A 23,382-nucleotide genomic window follows, 5' to 3' on the forward strand; every position below is an offset into this window, starting at 1 on the left:
TTTACGTCACGTCTCCTTCTGTAAGTTTATTGGCTGGTTGTGAAACAGAAATCTGATTGCTGTCTGACTCACGTAGACCCAGAGTTTCACATTATCTGATTACTGACAAAATCTGATTTTCCGCAGTTATCAGATTATAAGGTGCATGTAAAGGCACTCATCGTTGCACTCATGACCTTCTTCGCCGTGGCTGTAAAGAACTGTCGTAACCCTTGGAAGGGCTTCTCTGACGTCAAGGTTGGATATGATTGACTTATGAGGTCTGATTCGATTGGCCAGGCTGGGCGTTATGCTTGTCCCCAATGCCAAACAGCAGAGGATTGCCATCTCCGCTTATATTAGACAATCTCTGACATATTTGCAGTCACACCCTTGGAAATAAGAGTAATGTAGTTTTTAATATTGTTGCTTAATATTACATTATTTAATATGTGATTTTCATTAAAGATTTTACTGAATCAGTTTGTGTTTAAAAAGCGTCTATAGCCCACATGATAATATAAAAATAAAAAGATACATCGAGGATCGTTCTGTAATCGTATGTTGGGACCCTGAATCGAAATCCATTCGAATCCTGAGGTACCTGGAGATTCCCACCTCTAGTGTGTTTGCATAGGAGTGTGTGTCCGTGTGCATATGAGTGTGTGTGTGTGTGTGTATATATACAACTAATAAGCATTTACTTTCACAATCTCTAGCTCTTCTACCATGTTTTGCTACTAGTATTAAACAGATTAGTATGAAGTACTATTCACTTACTATGGGGACTTTGGGAAAAAAAAAGACTTTTCAGACGTATTCGCAATGCAGTCTTTATGGGTTTCCCCTCCCCCTGATAAAAGCCCCTTAAGCCCATGTTCAGTCGTCCGCTCTACTGCGATGTACTCTGCTGTCGTTACCTATTTGGCTGGGACTTGCTGCGGCCTCTTCGCTTTAGGACTCTCATTACTGCCCACTGGACTGTTAACGCGCTCAGCAAATAGCACTTGTTCATTCACCCGCTAGCGTAAGCCTGCTTGAGATGAAGAAGACCGGTGGGTCGAAGAGGGTCAGTTTTGGTACGCCGTTTTGTGGAAGTTTTCACGTGGTGAAGTTTCTCTATGGAAATGTACTGCAAGGTCTCAATCAGGTCCTGTCCTGTCCAGCTGCAAAAGACTGACCGCAGATCCGGCTCCTCACGATAACGTTGGGATCTTGTTTTTGTACATAAACCGTAAATATTTTTAAGGGATGATCATCGTTTATTTATTTATTTATTTATTTATTTATTTTTGTGTCTTTGTTTTTTTTTTTAATATATAAGTTCGTATTATTTATTTGTCTCTTTATTTATTCCTTAGTTTGTTGTTTGTTTGTTTACTGTTGCTGTACATTTCAATTAAGCTCCTGTAAGGTTCAGAACCTTGTGATTTTATTATTATTATTATTAATATTAATATTATTTCTTTTTTTTTTTGTTCTCTGTTGATGTACAGAAGTCGTTCAATTGTGTGAATGATCATATACTTGTTTGAAAAGCCATCCAGGCTGATTAAGCATGACTGCATGGGTAACTCAAAATGTAAAGCAAATACAGGCACAACTTACCGTGTCTTCACATTTTTAAGGAGAAGTATATTCCGATCATCATTATTCTCAACAATATTCTTCTTATTTATTATGCGCTTTCTGCTGGTTTCTTCCACCTCTACCTGATCCTCGTTTGGTCGCTCATTGTGGTTTACTTTAATGAAGAACTGAAGCGTTTCATGAGTTATTTGTGATTCTATCTCTCGTATTTTTCTCTGAAACTGAGTTTTGGCATTATGACTTCCTGACCTACAGACAGTGTAAGCATGCCCCATGGGACAAATCTCTTTTTTTACTCTTGAATAAAATATGCATGAACCTTTTGCCTTTTCTACAGTGATTTGAGTTGCTGTTAAACATTTACACATATACATTAACACACAAACGCAGACACATAGGCTGGGGTTATTGTCTCTATGATTGTTTTCCATTGACCGGTGCATTAGTGTAGCTAAATAATAAACTGACTAGACTGGGGTGGTAACTGCATACATGTAATAGCATTACATAATCAGGATACAATTAAAGGACCTGTGTTCTGTTGGTTACAGAGAAAAGGTATTAAAATTATAAATATATATGATAATAAAAATGGGAGTTTATATGGGGATTTTCCAACGACCAATGTATTAGTGTTACTAAAAAATGTACTGACCAGACCTGGGGTTAACGGAATATGTGTAACAGTGTTACATAATAGGAACCATATAAGAACCATTGCAGTTACAGAAAAAAAGTAATCAGATTATAAGTATACATTTTATTTATATTATAAATATACAATATATTATAAATATAGGACTACATTAAAACCACTCTTGCATAGCACTCCTAATGGTTTTCTCCTCTCTGCAGCCTAAACCGTCACTTTGCAAGTAGCCATTGTTAATCCAACTATGATTATTCTAATTTTCTGCTAGTCGTATACTATATTGCATTTGCATAAAGGGTTAGCAGTGTTATGTTAGCATCAAGCATATGGCGTGCTTTCACTTTTCTACGCTAGTTTTATAAGACATTTAAATAGCATATTCTTTTATTTATATCATAGAGCCTTACAGTAAACCCTTCAGTAAATGTTGCAACTTAAAGCTTAAAGCCTTCCATTACTGAAGAGGCCTGTTTCCTCTGTTTCAATGACACACAAAACCTAGTTTAGTTCCAACAGCTGCCCTTTGTGGAGAGCTTTAATATAACACACACCTGATAATAATAGTTTAAGATAATTCACAATTTAATATATTTAGTCCAGACTACACGTATCTCATTCAAATACTAAATCGACTCAAAACAAAATATTTCATGAAATTTTTAAACAAAGATGCTTCATTTTTAAACAAAGAGCACAATGATTAGTCACCTGTAATATATCCCCTTATGCAGTGCTGTGCTTTTCCTGTTTGCATGTTGAAATAGTTTTCCGCTTGTTTTTTATGTAATTATATGACTTTAAAAAGACAAATATTCCAAAAATTATCCAAAATCAGGTTGCATTACATTACAGTAAATTTTAAACATTAAAATCTTATGAATCAACAGCCAAAATAGGAAGAAATATGCTCCGGCTAAATATATGACATATTCACAGTTCCATTTTCTGACATCAACTAATAATATCACCAGTTTGACCAATAACTATGACTATTTCTGAGGCATCCTAAGCATCACTTCCTCCTCCAAACACTCCTTCTGAATCAAGGCATTAAATTTCATCACTCTGGTACAAAAATGAGTTTACCGAGTGCTGCAACAGCAGAAATACTGTCAGCATTTTAGAGATAAACGTGGGGAAGACCATTGCTTGTTTTAAGCACATAGCCAAGCACAACACAGCATTATAGCAGCTTCATTAACCTGCTCATTAACACTGAAGGCATAAATGGCAGAAATCACCAGCATATTGAAGCGGTGTTGGTCATTATTGCTCCTGTGTGCAAACAAAGAGATAGTTTAGATTTTTTTTAATCACCCCCCAAGTTTCGTTCATTCTGGTCAAGTAGCTGAGTTTTGTGTTCTAAATGACATTTAGCAAATGCTTCAGTCCTGGATTATGCTTTGTTTTTTGTAGTCTTCGCAAGTGTGAAAGATTCAGTCAACAAATTTGTCATTAACATCCAAAACAGCCGTCCTGGCACCGCTACAGATTACAGTGATTTTTTTAGATATATGAAAACAGAGAGCATTCTAAAGAGGAGTTGTAGAATCTGATATGCAGACACATGACTGCACGCATCGCATGAACTCTGCTTGTATTTAGTTTCCCTTCAAGGTTGTGAGTTACAGTGATTTTCACATGATTAAGGGACTTTCGTGTTGTGCCCAACAAGTCCCCTTAACGGGTGGTAGAATCACTGGGCTGCACAGCCTTGGGTAGATTATTCCTTTAGTAAACAGTCTGTTAAAAAACAAAATGTATTCATGTAAACATGGATACTTAAACCCCACCTCTTCAGTTAATAAAGCATAACGTCTGTAAAGCTAACAGATTCCAGGATGGATCTCCTCAGTCCAGGACACCTGAAAGTTCCAGAGAAACGATGCAGCGGGACACACCTTGCAGTAAAAGGCAGAGAGGTAAGAAGATGTGAATCAGTACAGGGTGAACAACACGACATACACAAATACAGCCTAGTCTGTTCTTCACTAACAAACACTCCTACAGATAAAGGACATGTTCCTACAGCTCATCATGTGCCTGAGGACCTCTGACCTCTGAAACCTCCAAACCATGTAGAGCAGGGGTCTCAAACATCTTCATATGGCCAAATCACAGACTGATGAGAATGCAAAAAAGCAAAAATAAATGCATGCAAGAGGAATCATTCCAATGAAAATCTGACCCAGTGAGAATGCTGCAGGAGCAGGCATGACTGTAATTTAGCTGTAACTAACCTAGCTACTCTAACATCGACTGATAGTGAGTTAAATCTGCCTTTGGGGATTTATTTGTGACACAGTGGTAGATACAGTGTGTCAGAATAAACAAAAAAACATAATGGAACTGTCAGAAAAACAGAAGAATTGTTAATAAAGGTTTAATAAGATGTGTTTATGAGTGTAAACGTTATGTTGTGAAAATGTTTGGAAAAAAAAAAAATTATTGGGCACTTTTTACCATAATTATGTTTACAATGTTTTATAAAACTTTAGATAAAAACCTTAGTGTAGTTACAGTTTACACTTAAAAAAGAAATGGGACCTCTTTCTTTGAAGCAGCCCCCCTTGGAGAAGACCACCTGGCTAGTGCCCCCCAAGTAATTCGAGATTTGAGAGATCCTTTAGTTTAGATGTTAGATGTTTTAGATGTAGTTAAGACGTTTTTTCACCTCTCTCTGTTGCTAAGCAACAGCACAGTCATAACTTTCAGTGACCTGAACAAGTAAGCTGTAAGAAAGCTTTTTAACTAGTAAATGTGGTGCTGCTAGAAAAAGCAACAGTCACTGAAAACCTGCCTTCCTTTTCATCTGATTGGTCAGCAGGGGCGTGAAGCCAGTATTCTAGGGGGGCACAATTAGAGTGGGGGACACAGAAAAATAGAAAATAATGACTCAATAACACACATAAGACATTGGGGGGATTATTTTAAAACTCCACTAAATCAGTTTTTGTTCTTCAGTAATATCCCACTTTATATTACAGTAAATACTGTATATTTGAGATTTTTTATGTCATGTATTTATGCTGTTATGGTTGAAAATTGCACTCACATATTCACTCACTTGTGCTTTTACCCTGCTGCCACTTTTCTTGAAAAAGAGTTTTATCTTGTCTGCTTCACCCAAAAAGAAAAACACAGATAATAAAGCCACAGATAAAAGGAACTGACAACACAGTAACACCTGTATTTTCTTGAATGGGTGTCATGTCCCTGTTGGTCAGCACAGAAAAGCCCACTGAGTTCAAGGTTTCATTTGCAGTGGGGGCCTTTAAGACATACAACAAAATATTAACATACAGTAAAATGGAAATAAATGAACATTACGAACAAACAAATAAATAAATAAAACAAGGTAGAAATAAGAAAAAAATATGGCTCTCCTCTTTCAGCTTTAGACGTTGACTAGAAATTATATAAAAGGTTTAAGATGTATTTTTAACTGACAGTTATTCCACATTAACAGGGCATTTGCCTGCTTACCAAATTCTGTGGATGAGGATGGTCCAATCACTGTGTTCATGAGTTCATGAGCCTTTTGTTATGTGTTTTGTGATCAGGTTGAGTTGAGATGTTTCATAAACAGAAGGTTGTTTTTTTTTTAATTGAAAAACAAGAAGTGAATCTGTCCAATCAGTTTAAAATGCACTTTCCTGCACTTTGTACCGGTCATAATAGGGACTTCCCTGCCCCGAGAAGTGATACTGTCCAAGTTTTCCCTCCTTTTATGAAGGTCATATGAGGGATCTCCCCTTTGGAGGCATCTCAGGCCTGAGTGTGGTACTTGGTGACGATTACTAATAAAGCCTCTGTTCTGTTGTGGTTTTATTCACTGTACGCATGTCTGGGTTTTTGTCTAGCTATTATTTATTCACTGGCAGCCATTCTTAGTCAGAAATGCAGTATTAGTCAAAAGTTTGGGGACTTCAGTGTCTTCAGATATTCAGCGGTGTGTTTGACCTTGAGGGGCTATTTGAGGACAGATTCCTGTTTAGACACTGAGCCAGACTTCTGTTAAACTCAGTTTTACTTGGAATTTGGCGAATCTAGGAAATTGTGTGTCATGAGAATCTTGCGTGTGAAAGTGAAACTGAAAAGTCACCTCAGCAAAATGAAAGAAGCGCATGTGTGTGTGTGTGTGTGTGTGTGTAAGAGGGAGTGGAAAGGGTGGGGGCACAATGAGAGAACGAGAGAAAGGAAGACAAAGAGGCAGAGAGAGAGAGAGAGAGAGAGAAATAGCGAGAAAATAATATAACAAAAGAAACAAAGAGGATACGTGGCCTGGTGTAAACTCCTGTTCCTTGACTCTATAGACGTTCCACACAGGCAGGACTGCACTGTCAGCTGTTTCGCTCTGATCAGAGGTGAGTTTCTACACTCTCTCCATTTCTCTTCATTGTGTTGTCTCTCAGTTAGTACTGCATGTTATTTTTAGGTCTTGACAAAATGCCCCCAGTAAATCAGTAGTGTTAGAGCAGCACTGCAGTAATACTAGAAGTGTTTTTTTGCCTTTGGTAGATGTTACCTTGTCTGTATAGCCTGGGACATTAGTAATTTAGCTGTGTTTTCCAAATCAATCAAGGGTCCATATCCTACATTTTCCTTGTGATTTTTTTATCCTCAAGGTCCATTTGTGTGGCTTTATATACCAAAAACAGCCGTAATCCATTTTTAAGTGACCGTTTTCTTTTAGAATTTTAGAACTAAACAGGCAGTTTTTGTTACTTTCTCTTTAAGACATCCCTGTATATATATATATATATATATGTATGTATGTATGTAAATGACCTCAGGTATTCAAATTTAACGTTATTTACATACAAAATCAAACACTTTATTTGGAAATTAGTTTTTTTCCATGATATGGCCTGTAAGTGCTGTTTTGTGCAGGACATAGAATAGATCAGGGGGGTTCAAACACCTGACTTCTTAAAGGAATGGTTTGGTAGAAGAAAAATCAAATGTACACAATTTTCCACTTACATCAGAAGTAATGCCTGTCACCCAAATTTTGCTTTAGTTTTAAACAAGAACTATGTTGCAAATAAACACTAGAAGCCAATAGTCACCTATTTTTTTCTGTTATTACATCTTCAAAATCTCTCCAGCACTGGCGTGCACCAGTGTTGTTTAAGTTTGTAATAAAGTTTGTATGTAAAGTCTTTACTGAGTGCTTAGTTAACAGTTGGTTTCCGACTGTACTTTAACTAAATTTATTTACACTACAAATCCTCAAACCATGTCCTAACTAGTTACAATCAACTAATGTCTAATGTGTGAGTGTGTCTGTGGGAAGTTTTGCCCATTCATCTAGAAGAGCGTTTGTGAGGTCAGACAGTGATGCTGGGCAAGAGGGTCTGGCTCACAATCTCCGTTCTAGTTCATCCTAAAGGTGTTTGATGGGTTTGAGGTCAGGGCTCTGTGAGGGCCAGTCAAGTTCTTCCACACCAAACTCACCCAGCCTTTATGGACCCTGCTTTGTGCACTGGGGCTCAGTCATGCTGGAACAGGAAAGGTTCTTCCCCAAACTGTTCCCACAAAGCTGGAACCATATAATTGTCCAAAATGTCTTGTTGTACTGAAGCATTAACATTTCCCTTCACTGGAACTAAGGGTTCTAGAAACTCATGAAAAACACCCCCATAGCATTATCCCTCCTCCACCAAACTACAGCTGGCACAGTGCAGTCAGGCAGGTAATGTTCTCCTGGCATTCACCAAACCCAGACTCGTCCATCAGACTGCCAGATAGAGAAGCGTGATTCGTCACTCCACAGAATGTGTTTACACTGCTCCAGAGTCCAGTGCCTTACCACTCCATCTGACTCTGGGCATTGTGCTTGGAGATGTTAGGCTTACACGCAGCCTCTCTGCCATGGAAACCCATGCCTTGAAGCTCCAGGTGCACAATTTATGTGCTGTTGTTGCCAGAGGAGGTGAATCTCTGCAGTTACTGAGTCAGCAGAGCGTTGGTGACTTTTAGCACTCTGCGACTGTAACTTTATGTCGTCTACCATTTCGTAGCTGAGTTGCTGTGGTTCTTAAACACTTCCAGTTTTCAACAATACCACTCACAGTTGATCATGGAATATCTAGGAGCTTAGAAAATTTGCGAACTGACAGTACTTCACTCAAATTCAGTGAGCTCTTTAGAACGACCCATTCTTTCACAGATGTTTGTAAGGTCAGACTGCAGGGCTAGGTGCTTGATTTTATACACCTGTGGCAATGAGACTGAATGAAACACCTGAATTCAGTGATTTAGGGGTCTGTCCCAATACTTTTGTCTATATAGTTATGGGCTAAATGTTTGTATTGGTTGAACTGCAGCTGAAATGCAGCTAGTGTGTTTAGTGATTTGACTTGTGTGATAGAATTGAGGTGTGACCAACGTCGCATAGATTGTTGTTGGGGAGGGATGTGGGAGCGCATATTATGTTGCAGTGCATGCTGGGGATTGTCGTGCAGCGCACTGTGAAATGGGCTAATATTAACAGAAAATTAAAACAATTTTCAGCTTGGATAGGACTGTGCTGCCGGCCTGATCTGGCTCATTGACATAGGGGATTTAGACCTTTTGGCAGCTGCTGTATCTCACTGAACCGGAGCTATGAATGTCAGCTTCATGTTGGAGTTAAAACTGGGCTCATAATTAAAGCTGGAAGTTAAAATACAGAACGCAGCATTTAGTGTTTTTAGCTTGGTTGTCTTAACCGAAATGAATCAGGTCATGTTTTTGGCCTTTGTTGTCGCATATATGAGGTTTCCATCGGTTTTCCCAACACTTACGTCTGCTGAGAGGGAGGTTATTTAGCAGCTCCAAAGCTTCATGTAAAAGCAGCTCATTTTGATTTTGAAATGCATGAAATCGGTGCCTGGTCTTTGTTAAGGCTACACAGGCTTGGCGATGTCATTTAGGACACAGTACAACTTACTGTGAGTTCTAAAAATGATGAACCTCACCGTGTAGCTGACTTTTAACAGGCGCTCAGATTCTGGACCACCAAACATATTTTTGGCCAAGCAAGAGCGACATGATTGGTTTAACTTAAGTCCACAAACCAATCATACAGAAGCAGATGTCAAGTAAGGTTTACTATCATTTTCATAGATTGTGATACAGGTATTAAGCATCCCAGACTGGGGGTCTGCTGGGGGGATAGTGTTTATTAGCAACGTTAGCCTTGTAGCTCCAGTGCTAAATTAAAAAAGCAAAATTTGGATACCAAACACCACTGCTGATCAGCTCTGACTGGGCTGAGTGGAAAATTCTGTACATCTCATCTTTCACTGAGTCATTCTTTTAACCCACTAAAAGTGTTTACAACGCATTACATAAGATAAAAACAAAGTAGTCTGACTTCTATTGTGCTGTTATAATTTAGACAGAAAAGGTCACAGGTTTCACTCTGTTTCCTTCAAGCCAAGCTCTTAAAAAGAAACACAGGGGTGGATGCTGGGGAAGTGTAAGTTTATCTCCACAGCCACCCATAGCACAGTTCCTGTAAGAGATCCAGGGGCTTTTTAAAGCCTTTCATTGTACACTGACTGGTAACGAAACCATGGGTATCCCACACCTGTAAGTGGCAACTTGGTTATTTTTAATAAAAAAATAATTTATTATTTTTAATAAAAAAACTGTAAGAAAGATGAGAGGGTGGGACTTCAGTTCACTGTAAAGAAAAGAAAGGTTACGACTCTACCACCGATGGTGAAGATGTACAAGTGGTGGCAACTTTTGGTTACTTGGAATAAAAATGTATTCTTTTTAATTGATAAGTAAAAAAATATTCAAAACATATTGTTCACTCCCCAATCCATACGGGCCATATATGGAAACTAAACATCAAAAATAGCCTGTTTTGAATTAATTAAATGAATTAACAAGTCATTTACATGTACTCACATATTCGGTCTACAGCAGTTTAGCTCCGCCCATTCAAGTTATAAGGAGTGTTTCAGGCTGGAATGCTTCTTGAATGAGGAACAATACAGGATAGCCAATCAGAACAGAGCTCATTTGCATAGATCAGTCTTAAACGCACAGTAACAAAAATAGTCTGTTTCATTCTACACTGTTGAAAAAAAAAGGACTGAAACTGTCACCGGGGCAGTGTCCCTCTTGTCACTGAGGTGGTTCCCTAAAGGGTACATCTCAGTATCTTTAGTCAGGGAACATAACTGTATCATAACATTTTCTGAGTTGTACTGACTCCACACACCCCGTCTCGTCTCCAGGGTTTTTATTTTATTGTTCTATTTTAAAACATTCGACTATGAAAATAAACAAATCTGTACTTTTCAGCTGGAAAAAATGATTTAAGGTTCACAACTGGACCTTAAAACCACTTTTGTACCTTGATGGGGAGTGAACTTCATGTTTTGAAGTGGACCCTTTGATCATTATCAGCAATGGGAACAGTAGTCTAGAAATATACTCCAGCAAAAGTATTGTTATTATTAAACTGAAATTAAATTATTCTAAATTATTTTAGTTTGAAAAAAAAGCTTTTTTTCTTGTATGAGCCCTTTAAAAACTTATATAACATACACCCTTTTAAAAAAACAGTGTTATTAGAACAGAATGTTCAACATCCAACATAAACAAAGCCAAGCCCAAAACAACCAGAGCATGGACAGATCAGCAGATTCAGTTTTACAGTAAATGGAAATAATTGATACTGGGTATCAACCTGATGCTATCTCTTCATTTCAATCCTGCTGAAAACTACTGACTTGATATAATCAGTACTAACATTTAATAAGACGTTTCAATGCTAAATGCTCTCATGTGCTGTCTCAGCAGATATCGTCCAGCGATTGGCTCTACATGGTTCTTGTGTAATTTGAACTTTGTGGCCAATTCCCTTCAAGCTCGCAGATTCTTGGAAATCATACCTGCAGTATTCATGCGTATGACACCATCCGGGACGTTAAGCAATATGTAAGCTGAAGGCACACCTGCAGAACAGGTTGTGGCACGCTGCTGTGTGAGACGACGACGTCAATTAGCCTGCTGCATTTATAGGGTTTTTACACTCCTATGCAAAAGTTTGAGTTAAGGAGGTCAACACTTCGTCTACAGAGAACACACTTTTCACATTTGAATGCACCATTACTGTTTATAATGAGGGGGCTCAAAAATGTGGCCTGTGCACCAGGAATCTGAACCCTAAACTCCAGTGTAGGTGTTACCCACTATGCTCCCACCTTCTCTGGGGCCGAGCTCATTTCAAATGGACTGAGGGGAAGTGGAAAAGTGTTCTGTGGTCTGATGAATCAACATTTGAAATTCTTCTTGGAAATCATGGACACTGTGTCCTCCGGTCTAAAGACCACTCAGCTTGTTACAAGTGCACAGTTCAAAAGCCAGTATTCATGATGGTATAGGGGATCATTAGTGCACATGGTATGGGTGATGTGCTCATCTGTGAAGGCACCATTAATGCTGAATGATAAATACATGTTTTGGCAACATGTGCTGCCACCCATCCTATTTTTCGTGAAATATAGGGTTTAAATGATTTGCACATCCTTGCATTTTGTTTTTATTTACATTTTGCACAGCGTTCCAACTTTTTTGGAAATAGGGTTGTATTTTGAAGACTTATGTTATCAATGTTTGTAACGAGTGTTGTGTGGGTCCTGCTCCCAACACTACCAGAGAGCCAATCAACTTTTACTTGACACAGAACTCCACAGATTCACAGTTGAGATTGTAGGCTGAATTTTAAATATATAAATGCAACTTTTTGCCTGTGTAGCTGTGGCTTTGACACCCCATGCGTTACATATGCTGCCTACCCTGGGCTGCTGGCATAGGCCTACGCTTATCATTAAAAATGAACAAAAGTGTCAGATATAGCTAAAAATGGTAGTACAAACCTAAATATTGTCTGTATGTTTGTCCGTTTTTATAGAAAACAGTTTGTCATACAGTATTACAAACTAGCTAAGCAAGTCTATTTGAAATGACTTAACAACTCAACATAGTTGCAAGCAAATGTGTGATATTTAGGCATGTAGTTAATGTAATGGTAATTAGGTAAAACTAAAGAAGCGACCTCTGGACACTCCCATCATTTGGCGTTCGGGGGAGAACTGTGATCATTTGACCTTTTCCCTGAACTCTTCCTGTAAGTGATGAGTGTGCATTGTGTGCAGACAGAGGTGCTGATGGGAGAGGAGTGTGTGGTTCCTCGGCCCCGGGGCTGGGCTCCGGCCGTGTGTGCGGTGGTGTTGGGCCTCTTGTCGTTGGTGTTGGTCAGCCTGCTGGACTCCAGCCTCATCAGAGAAGCTTCTGGACTCATCGCGTTCTCTCTGATCCTGGGCCGTATACTGCACTGCCTGTGTCTGCTTATAGAGGAATGGGTGTTCCATTCACAACAGAGGTGAGACAGACCTCAGTGTGTGTGTGTGTGTGTGTGTGTGTGTCTGTGATCATAAACATGTCTATTGTTTCTCATTGTCAGGTATGGTGGGAATGTTAAGCAGATGCTCCGGGCCTGTTTCAGCACTGCAACTCTAGCTGGGCTGTGTGTGGTATTTTTGTTGCTGGTGGTGGGAGGCGACACATACACACCTAAACAGTGGACTTTGGTGGTCCTAACCAGTGCTTTATACCTGCTGCTCAAGACCCTCGGAGTGCTGGTAATGACGTCTGTCTGTCAAACACTGCAGCGCATGAACAACATACAAAGCATACAAACACTCATTGTCAAGAACCGACCTGTCTATGCTCCGCCCACAGGCACATTCTGTCATGGCAACTGTTGATAGGTTAAACAAGCTTTACAGAACATTGTCAAAAACTTCATTTAAAATAATGAGGGATTGTATAGAAAAACTCATAGTTTATTTTAGTCTAATGTTAGCGTGCAGGCAAATTCTGTAGTCTTTGCTTTCTAATTGTAGACTGACTGAATGCATTTGTGGGCGGAGCATGGATAGGACAACTGTGCCGAAACTCACCTACGTGGGCTGTTTTCCCAGACAGTTTTCTAGAATCTAAAACTGATACCAATAAACAGAAACTGAAAGCAAAACCAACAACAGCAACTGTAAATGTTGGATTTACTGCAAAAAAATGGTATCGTGACAACTGAAATTATCTTAAGTCAAGATCAGAGGCGTAGCCGAGGGGTGGCCACGGGTGGCCAGGCCCACCCTGGAATGAAGCATGACCCCCCGTCTGGCCCACCCCAGTTATGGAAAGTGAGACAGCCATCAGTCAGCCGTCATTAATAAAGCATTAATCCCACTTTTTCGTTGAAATCTGCCATCAGACTAGTTACTAATCAGTTATGAGAGTCTAATGCTGTATTTATTGATTAGTGTATCTTTCTATGAAAGGTTCATTTACTTCATAAACAGGTCCATAAACAAATGCTGCTCTGAGAGGTACATTATGACATAGGCTGTTCAATAGAAAGATGAGTAAACCATTTAAAATCCCACCCTGTAAAACCTAATGAGTTCAGTAAACTTGTGTGTAAGTGTAAGTAACTCAAATCTGATGAGTTAGGCAAACTCAAATGGTTTAAGGAAACCAATTGCCTTAAACCATTTAAGTTTAGGTTACTCAAAGCATTTGACCATGAGTAATTCCCTATTGAGTAAATCACTCCTTTTGATCTCAAAATGATTGAGTCTTTTGGACTTATGTAATAATGGTACTAACTCAATACAATTAAGTCATTCTAACTTATATTTACTGCCTTTACACAACTCTAGCCATTCAAGTTCAGCTAAATCAGTTTCTTCCATTAAAAGCTAAACTAGGCTTTAATTTGAACAAATTTATACTGAATAGCAGAACATTTTTGACAAGTATGCCTTAAACAGTTTAACTCAGTTCTGCTCTGGACCATCTCGCTCAATACTGACAGTTCAGCCCAGACTGCAGAAGAGGTCTGAAGTGTTCAGAACCACACTCAGCAGGTGGGGTCACGGAGAAAACAAGTAAGCGCCCAAGGGAAGGTATGCTGGGGAGTACGACTACACAGAGATGGTCGGTTAAACAATGTGGAAAAACACGCTCAATATGCCTGCCAGCAAGAGCCAATAGGAATGATGCAAGTTTTACTCAAGGTTGCACTGACCAAGCTTTCATCAAGTAGAGCTGAGGAGTCTTAACAAACTAAACTGCAAGAGGTTGATTCAACTCAAAGATCCCATTTGAATGTCCAAAGTTGTCAAAAGTTACATGAAAAGCATGAGAATGTAAACCCAACCCTGTCTGTACCCACCTGTAAAGTCAACTTAAATAAAAATAGTGCACATAACACGTGAATAAAGTTACCTCAGATGAGTAAAGTACAACAATTAAAAAAATTAAGTTCGTGCAATTGTTACATTTTACAGTGCAGGCTTATTACATACTAAGGCTTAATATTCAGTAACTGTAATGCAAACGGGCAGAGCTATTCTTAGGTGTAATAAGACTTTGGGCCCCCCGGTGGACCCCGGCCATTTAAGGGGTTAACGATCAAAAGTTAGTCAGATATAATCAGATATAATCATTTATTACATTAATTACTTTTTACAGTAGAATACATGTATGTAGCTTCCTTTACACAGTACTGAGCTTTCTAATCATTAGACTCATGTATTACCTATAGTGAATGCAACCTAAGCTGTGCCACTCCAATAAAATCTCTTGGCCTTACCTGACCATCCCATTCTAAAGGTTCTAGCTACACTCCTGGTCAAGATCTCTGATGTTTCTCATGTTGAGATTTATCTTAGTTTATTATAAGACTTTCTAGACATTTGCTTGTTTTAAGAAACATACTTGAAACAAGCGAAATCATCTGCCAATATATTTAGACGATTTTATTGATTTTTGTTGCTGCAGTTGTTTTTACTTTCAGTTTCTGTTTGTTGGACAAGATGCCATTTTTGAGTGTAGCTATTTGTAAGTGGTGAAATGTTTTATACGACCACACTATTAATTATAAAAGAGGGAAAACTTACAAAACGACTCTGGATTACATGAGGCTTTCTAAAATGTATTTTTCCTGAAGGAATTGATTTTCCTGAGCTAAGCTGCTTTTGGTATCATGAACAAAAATGGTATCGTGACAAGTGAAATTATCTTAAGTCAAGATCAGAGGTGTAGCCGAGGGGTGGCCACGGGTGGCCAGGCCCACCCTGGAATGAAGCATGACCCCCCGTCTATTTGTGTTGGGGAAGCCCCTTTTGAGTCTCATCACTGGCCCTGTTCTGCAGGACTCCTTAATGAGAACAGGCTGTGTGAAGTTAGATCAGACACTGTGACGATGACTGTTTTACTGCACTTACAGTAAATCAGTACTGGTGGGACATAATAGCACTGCTGTCGGAACAAAACCTCATATCTCCAAAATGGAAACTTTACAGGAGAAGGAAGAACTTTACTTTTATGAAAGTCAATGGAACCAGAATTTTTACCAAGTCATTTTCTTTTGGTCCATTCATCATGAAATTTACACACAATAAAAAGGGTAACAGGCCTTTTCAAATCATTCTCTTCTCTCTCTCTCTCTTTCCTTTTTCCCTCTTTCTTTCTCCTTTCTCTCTTTTTCACATCTCTCTCTCTCTCTCTCTCTCTCTCTCTCTCTCTCTCTTTCCACTCTTTCTTCTTTCCCATTCTCTCTTTCTCTCTCCCCTCTTTCTTTTCTCTCTTACTTTCTCTTATCCTGCTCTCTTTTTTCTCTTTCGCTTCTCTCTCTCTTTTCCCACTTTCTTCTTTCCCTTTCTTTCTCTCCCTCTCTTCCTTTCCTTTCTTCCCCTTTCCCTTTTTCTTTTCTTTCTTTCTCTCTTTTTGCTCTCGCTTTTTCTTTCCCCCTTTCTCTTTTTCCTCCTCTCTCTCTCCCTCACTCTCTCTCTCTCTCTCCCTCTCTCTCTTTCTCACACACACTTCCTCTCTTTCTTCTTTCCCATTCTCTTTCTCTCTTTCTCTTCTTTTTCTCTCTCTTACTCTCTTATCCCGCTCTTTTTTCTCTACTCTTTCTCTTCTCTGTTTCTCTATCTCTTTTTGCTCTCGCTCTCTTTTTCCCCCTTTCTCTCTTTTCTTCTCTCTCTTTCTCTCTCTCTCTCCCTCTCTCTCTCCGTCCTCTCTCTTTCTTTTTTGGATTTTTTTTTAAATTCAGTCACTTTGAGTCATTTTTTGGTCCGTTCTTTATGAAATTTACACATAATATAAAGGACAACAGGTATTTTCAAAAACTGAAAAATAACCAAAACAGAGATACGAGGTTTTCTGCCGACAGCAGCGATGTGATATGGTATATGATATGATATATGATATGGTATATGATATGATATATGACATGGTATATTATATGATATATGATATGATATATAATATGGTATATGACATGATATATGATATGGTATATGATATGATATAATATATGATATATGATATGTAATATAATATGCATTTTACTGTACTGTGATAAAAACAGTAAATCTCAAATGACACTTGAACAGGTTAAATAAAGCTTATGAATTCACTAAGAAACATACACAGTTTAAACATTTACTCAGCCATTTAAAGTGCTGGTACCGATTACTGTGTTGGAGGCCTCCTGTTTCAATGTTGTGTTATGTGTTGTACACATAAAATGTTTACATTGTTGTTGTTGTTGTTGTTGTTGTTGTTGGGGTGTCATCATGTTATTGTCCAGATAGTAAAATATTGTGATCTAAGTCTGATTTTTTCATATCGCTCACCCTGAGCTGACGGTGTGTGCCAGTTCACTGTCACATGAGCTCCTGATAGAGACTCCAAGTTCAGTGAGCTCCTGCGTTTGTTCACACGATAATCCGCAAATAAACCCTCCACCACTCTTTTCTCCCACTCTTTCTCATTCTCTTTCTTTCCCCTATTTCTGTTTCTCTCTTATTTTCTTTTATCTCTTTTACTTTCTCTTATCTCATTCTCTCTCTCTTGCATTCTCTTCTTGCTCTATTTCTCTTTCCACTCTTTCTTCTTTTCCTTTCTATCTCTCCTTTTCTTTCCTCTCTGATTCTCTCGTTTCTCTCTCTTACTTTCTCTTATCTCTCTTTCTCTTCTCTTTCTCTCACTTGTTTTCTTACCTTGCTCTCTCGCTCTCTCTCTTTCCCTTCTTCCACTCTTTCCTTCCCTTCTTTCCCTCTCTTTCTCTGTCCTATTTTATCCTCTCAGGGTCCTGCGCCGGTCGAGATTTCGGAGGTTTGTGAGAGCAGGAAGATGAACGTAGCTCATGGTCTGGCGTGGTCTTTCTATGTGGGCTACCTGAAGCTTGTGCTGCCAGGTACTTCACACACACTTCCACACCCACAGGGGGCAGCAACGTCAAACTTAAATCAGAATCACAATCACTTTATTGGCTAAATACTCTCCAGATCATGTCCAGAGTCAGCCTGTTATAACGTACAGACCACATATACAAAGCATCACATCATAATGTGGCATTTTGTGTTTGAAATTTTACACTAAATGGTCTGAACTTCGGCACTGACGTGTCCGTAGAGCTGGAGGAGCAGGTGAGGAAGCACTACAGCAAGACTGGAGAGGTGCTGAGCTCCGTCCGCCTCCACATCCTGCTGCCCCTGAGCGCAGCAGCTGCGACCAGGCTGGAGGAGGTGGACCGCAATGTGCTCTTCCACAACAACCTGCCCGAGCTTCAACTGGACCGGGCTGGAGTCAGAGGGAGGGTCTACAAACACAGCATCTACAAAATCACAGACCAGAACAAAGAGGTGAGGACTGAAGGCCTGCACTCTGTACAGGACACTCAGCTCTGGTCACACTGTTTGGTGACCATTCTGATGGTTTGGGGGAGGAGATGCTGCGAGTTTTGGATTCTAAAGATATAGTTTTAAACTCTTTTTAACTGAACACAGGTCACTTTTTCCACTGCTCTAACCATTTTAACTCATATAGCACTTGATATTTAATAGACTGAATCAGCTAAAACTCTAAAGTCTGCAGGGGGCCTTACAGGACTTAACCAGAAATACCACCTTTGTGTAAGAAAAGTGGCATTAATGTGTTCAAACATGGTAACTAGAGAAACAGCACCACCTCGTGGATAAAGTGTGCATGGACACTCTGCCTTCTGGTCTCAATTCAATCCATTTCAGTTCAGTTAAGTTTGGTGCTGTTCTGTTCTGTTCAATTCAAATAAATTCAATTCAGTGCAATTCAACTGAAGTTTAATTAAAGCTAAACAGCACCGTCTCGTGGATAAAGTGGAAACAGACACTCTGCCCTCTATTTGGTCTCAATACAATTCAATCCATTTTAGTTTAATTCAATTTGTTTCTGTTCTGTCCAATTTAAATAAATTCATTTCAGTTCAACAAGTGTAACTGAATTGAACTGATCTGAATTGAGTTGACTTCAAACTAAAAAGTGAGTAAAAATGAACTTAAACTAAATTCAGTTTAGGTCAGTTTGACTCAATTCAATTACATTCACTTAGATTTAGTTCAGTTCAGCTTATTTTATTTCAGTTTAATTTGATTGATTTTCAATTTTTTTCCACTGACGTGATGTTTGTGTGGTTTTATATACCAAAAACAGACCAATATTTTGTATTTTTAAGGCTTAGTTTTATATTTCATTAAGGCTTAGTTTTAAATTGTTACTCAGTCAAAAGGCAGTCGAGGCTGAAACACTCCTAATTAATAACAAGCCAACATTTGTAAATGAGTTGACATCACAAAAGCAATGGAATCAAACTGGGCAGCTGAGTTTTCATATGTAAAATGTTTTGAAGGGGAAATTGAATTGTATGTTTTCAAACTTTGCGTTTACATGCACTTAATAATCTGATAACTGCAGAAAATCAGACTTTGTCAGTAATCCAATCAACACGTTTACATGCACTTGAGTAATCAGATAACGTGTAACTCCAGGTCTACATGAGTCAGACAGTAATCAGATTTTGCGACCAGCCAATAAACTCACAGAAGAAGACGTGACACAAACGTAATTTAAAACTCAAATTTCACGCTGCACTGTGCCCCTTTTACATGAAAATATGAACATACATCATCTAGAAGATGCAGAATATTTAAAACCTTTTCGTCAAGCATGTAGTTGTTTTCAGCATCGCCCCAAAAGTGTTTTGCTGCATCTCGCAGTATCGCTGCTCGCTTATTTCCGGTATTGCTGTCTGTTTTCACACATAGGCAGACTGAGAAAGCTGAAAGAAATCAGAGTAAGAGTTCACATGCACTGAGAAATCTGATTACTGAGCTAAAATCAAGCTCTCTTTATCAGATTTCTTAATCAGATTTCTAGACCTTTCTCTGATCTAAGAAATCGGAGTATGCTGTTCACATGATCACTTGAATAATCGGATAACTGCAGAAATCTGATTTTGATCGGACTATTGAGTGCATGTAAATGCACTCAAACTTTACACTACATAAAACTTTTATTTAAAAATGTGAGGAAAATTAGGTTTTCAGTGCGATGTGTCCTTTAGTTTCAGTTTCAATTACAAAAAGATTTTGTGTGAAATGTAATTAAGAACAGCAATTTAGAGAAAAACAGGAAAAAAATCATAAAAGCACTTAAAAAAAAACAAACAAAAAAAAACTCATCCACACAGTCCTTTTACTGTCTTAATAAACATTTACTTAGTGTCACCCATAGGGGGCAACAAAATCACACTGAGGTCAGAATCACTTTAGTGGCCAATGCACTATGATGTACTCTGGATTCGTCTTAGTGGACCTGGTGCTGCACAACTAGACAATATAAAACACAAAGAGTACAAATAATGTAAATAAGTACACAAATAGCCACAAAGGGCTAATGACTCGAGTCCATTAAGTGATTTAAGTCTTAGTTTCTGTTTGAAATGATCGAATAATATAACTAAAAACAGCATTTTAGAGAAACTCACTTACACAAACTCATCACGTCTCTCTCTCTCTCCGTTTTTTCCTGTATCATCTTACCTTCCACCTCTGTCTCTTCTTCTTTCCTTCTCTCTTTCTGTGCCCAGGTTTATTACTGTGTGGCTGAGTACGCCACTCCGCTGCTGACTCTGTATCAGATGTCCCAGGACAGCTCTGCAGGGTTTAGTGCGTCGCACAGGAGGCAGCAGGTCCTGCTCTTCTACACCACCCTCAGCCACATTCTGGAGACTTCTCTGGAGTGCCGCAACCGCTACCGCCTCATCCTCCTCGATGGTGAGCGTTACTGTTCCTCTGCCTTCTCTTACCTCTAAATGGGACATACTTACGGCTACCCCTCAGCTACAGTAGACGTATTAGGAGCAACTCCTTTTTTAATATTAAAGTACTCCAAAAGTACTGAAAGTGAATTTAAAGTGATGGTTCACTCTAGAAAGAGCATGTCCATATGAGAAAATCAGCAGAAAAGGCTGGATTGGTTATCAGAGGTTAAAAAAAAATTAATCTTGATACAGTCCTGTAACAAATCTGTCCTGAAATAGCACACATTCACCCTGTGTAATGTGATGCTGTTATGTGTTGCTTCTACTAAGAATAGATCATTTAAAATAATAATTTGTTAAAGGAAAAATACTGGATTACAATCAACCGATACTGATCAGACAAGGAAAAGTGGTATCGTTCCATCTCAAGTGTAGCCGGATATCACATTTACACAGGTTTGCTCTTACCCCAAAATGTAGTTGGGCAGCCAAGCTATGTTTGATGTCTGGATTTTGCTTCTTTAGTTTCATGCTGTAACTACATTGCTAACAAGCAACGACACTGCAAGACAAACTGTACCATTATTATTATTAGTCCCAGGGTTATTACTCAGTTATAAATTGCTCAGTAACTACTATGAGACTGTAGTCATGAGAATGAGGAACTGAAGTGTGAACGACACGCAGGCCTTTAGATGTTCCGTAGTTAAATGTTCTTCAGTCAGGGGCGTGTTCTGAGTGTTCTTCTGCTGATCTTTATTTAGACGAGCAGGCTGCTGAGCCTCATTACCTGTCCCGAGAGCTCATCAAGACCCTGCAGCAGCAGGAACAGGAGATCCCCATGGATCTGAACCGTGAGCTGCCCCGCCCTGTGAGAGAGGAGGGGACGCGCAGAGCTCCTGTGTGGGACCAGCACAATGGCTTTCAGGAGGAGCCGTCCAGCTCCCTGCCCAGCCTCATGATCAGTGGCCCCAGCCCACTGCGGTCAGCGCCTGTGGAGAACACAGACTACACCCAGAACCATCACAACGCATACAGATAGAGCAGCACTCAGTCCAGCCCCTCTAATATATATATACATATATATATACATATATATATATATATATATATTTAACATCTTAAAACACAGACATACACAGACCTGCCGATCCTCATAATTATCCTTCTTAGAAAACGTATATATATATATATATATATATATATATTTATATATATATATATATATATGGGTGTTACATTCTGTTATATTAACATTTTAAATTCAATTGACTCAGTTAACTTTCACAGTGAGGAAATGATATAAGGTCATCTACAGTGACGCAAAGGAATAGGACTGAGCTGTTGCTAGGAGAGGTTAATGAAATTAAGAGGAGATCTTGAGTAGAGCTGCTACATGTAATCCTATGAACAGCAGCACTGCATGGTTTATGTATTTTACACCTTGTTTGTAGTTATCATTATTATTATTATTATTATTTTTATTTCACCCCTTTAGATCTTTTAGTTCTCTTTTTTGGGATATTCTATTTTACGGATACACACCACTGTATGTACACTCATATGCAAAAGTTTAACTCCCCCAGTCAAATTACGCGCTTTGTTGAAGCGATAATAAGTTACACATCCTCTACAGAGAACACACAGTTTTCTGTTAATTTTAAAGCACAATTTCTATTTATTTGCTGAGTTTAACCTTCTGGAAAACCAACAACAACAAAAAAAACATGCCATAACTTTTGCACATTTTATGTTTTATTTTTATGTTTTATTTTTTTCCCCTAATATGTTCATTATCACTGTGCATAAACCAGTATAATATGAGCTAATTGGGCAGCGGTAAATATGAAGGACACTAAATACTATAAAAATATTATATTGAGTTGTTGAGGTTTATGTGTAATTTGTTTTCTTCCTTTATTCTGATGCTGATATATGAATAACTTGTACTTAATTGAAGTTTTGACTGGAAATAAATGAAAGAGTGGTCCCTGGCTCTTGCACAGAACTGTATCTGTGTGTTTTTTATGGAGAAATCTAACACATTCATTCAAACTGTGGTACCACACACACTTTCTAAGATGCTTGTCCTTCTGGGTCGCGGGGGGAGCTGGAGCCTATCCCACTGGTTATTGGGCACAAGGCAGGAAACACCATGGACAGGCCGCCAGTCCATCACAGGGCAGACAGACATATACATTCACACATAGGGGCAATTTAGTGTGTCCAGTTGGCCTGACTGCATGTCTTTGGACTGTGGGAGGAAACACACACAGACACGGGGAAAACACGGGGAGCTCTTCTTGATGTGAAGCGACAGTGCTACCCACTAAATAAATAAAAACAAACCTTAGATATTTACAAGAATTATGTTATGATTTACTTAAACCCAAGGCAGTAATTGGCATAACAATAAGCTAAATATATAAACAATCATCATTTGTAGGATACTTTCTACTGGGAGGCGGTGGTCCCAAACCTTTGTGAAAATAATATTGACCATTTTTTGTATTTTTTTCAACATTGTTTTTGAAGTTAAAAGATGTAAATTTATCACAAATTTACATTTTTAATAAAATTGTTTTCATGTCACTACTGAAACACAGAGTTTTAGTCTGTCGGTGGAGCCTTATTTTAGCCACACCCCTGCATTTTAGAACAGAAAGTGAGACTGCATCCCTGTCCCTCATGGCCACATGGTGGGCAGCACATATTTTCTGCAATCAAGTTAACTTTATTATGCTTTAATAATGATTTTTATGATTTTATCTGTGTACAACTGTTCAGTGCTGTGCTTGTTAATCATGTACTGGCTGGCGTTTTTTAGTTGTGCCTAACATTAGCTAAAATTGTCAATATTGAAACAGTCAGTACTGAAACATTTGGTTTCTATAGTGTTATGACTGCTTAGTTAGTGACGGAATGGGATGTTCAATCATTTATGTTAATAAAATGAACATAATTAAGGTGTAGAGTCAAAACGAAATGATCTTGG

The 23,382-nt window shown here is 38.7% G+C and overlaps 1 protein-coding gene across 1 annotated transcript; it reads left to right on the plus strand.

Moving 5' to 3' along the window:
• Window positions 1–6,370: 6,370 nt before the first annotated feature.
• sting1 (stimulator of interferon response cGAMP interactor 1) lies at window positions 6,371–21,441 on the plus strand. Its single transcript, XM_036561790.1, has 7 exons — window positions 6,371–6,588; window positions 12,388–12,614; window positions 12,696–12,873; window positions 17,396–17,504; window positions 17,723–17,952; window positions 20,214–20,400; window positions 21,152–21,441. The coding sequence occupies exons 2-7, from the start codon at window positions 12,400–12,402 to the stop codon at window positions 21,427–21,429; spliced, it is 1,197 nt and encodes a 398-aa protein (XP_036417683.1). The 5' UTR covers window positions 6,371–6,588; window positions 12,388–12,399; the 3' UTR covers window positions 21,430–21,441.
• Window positions 21,442–23,382: the final 1,941 nt, after the last annotated feature.

The sequence above is a fragment of the Colossoma macropomum genome, unplaced genomic scaffold, assembly GCF_904425465.1.
Source record: "Colossoma macropomum unplaced genomic scaffold, Colossoma_macropomum, whole genome shotgun sequence".
NCBI classification, from domain to species: domain Eukaryota; kingdom Metazoa; phylum Chordata; class Actinopteri; order Characiformes; family Serrasalmidae; genus Colossoma; species Colossoma macropomum.

Excerpts from the sequence above, each read along its gene's own strand:
- sting1 (XM_036561790.1), top strand. The coding sequence starts at position 12,400 with ATGGGAGAGGAGTGTGTGGTTCCTCGGCCCCGGGGCTGGGCTCCGGCC. Across the intron at positions 12,615-12,695 it reads GTGTTCCATTCACAACAGAG|GTATGGTGGGAATGTTAAGC; the intron begins GTGAGACAGACC and ends TCTCATTGTCAG. Across the intron at positions 17,953-20,213 it reads TCACAGACCAGAACAAAGAG|GTTTATTACTGTGTGGCTGA; the intron begins GTGAGGACTGAA and ends TTCTGTGCCCAG.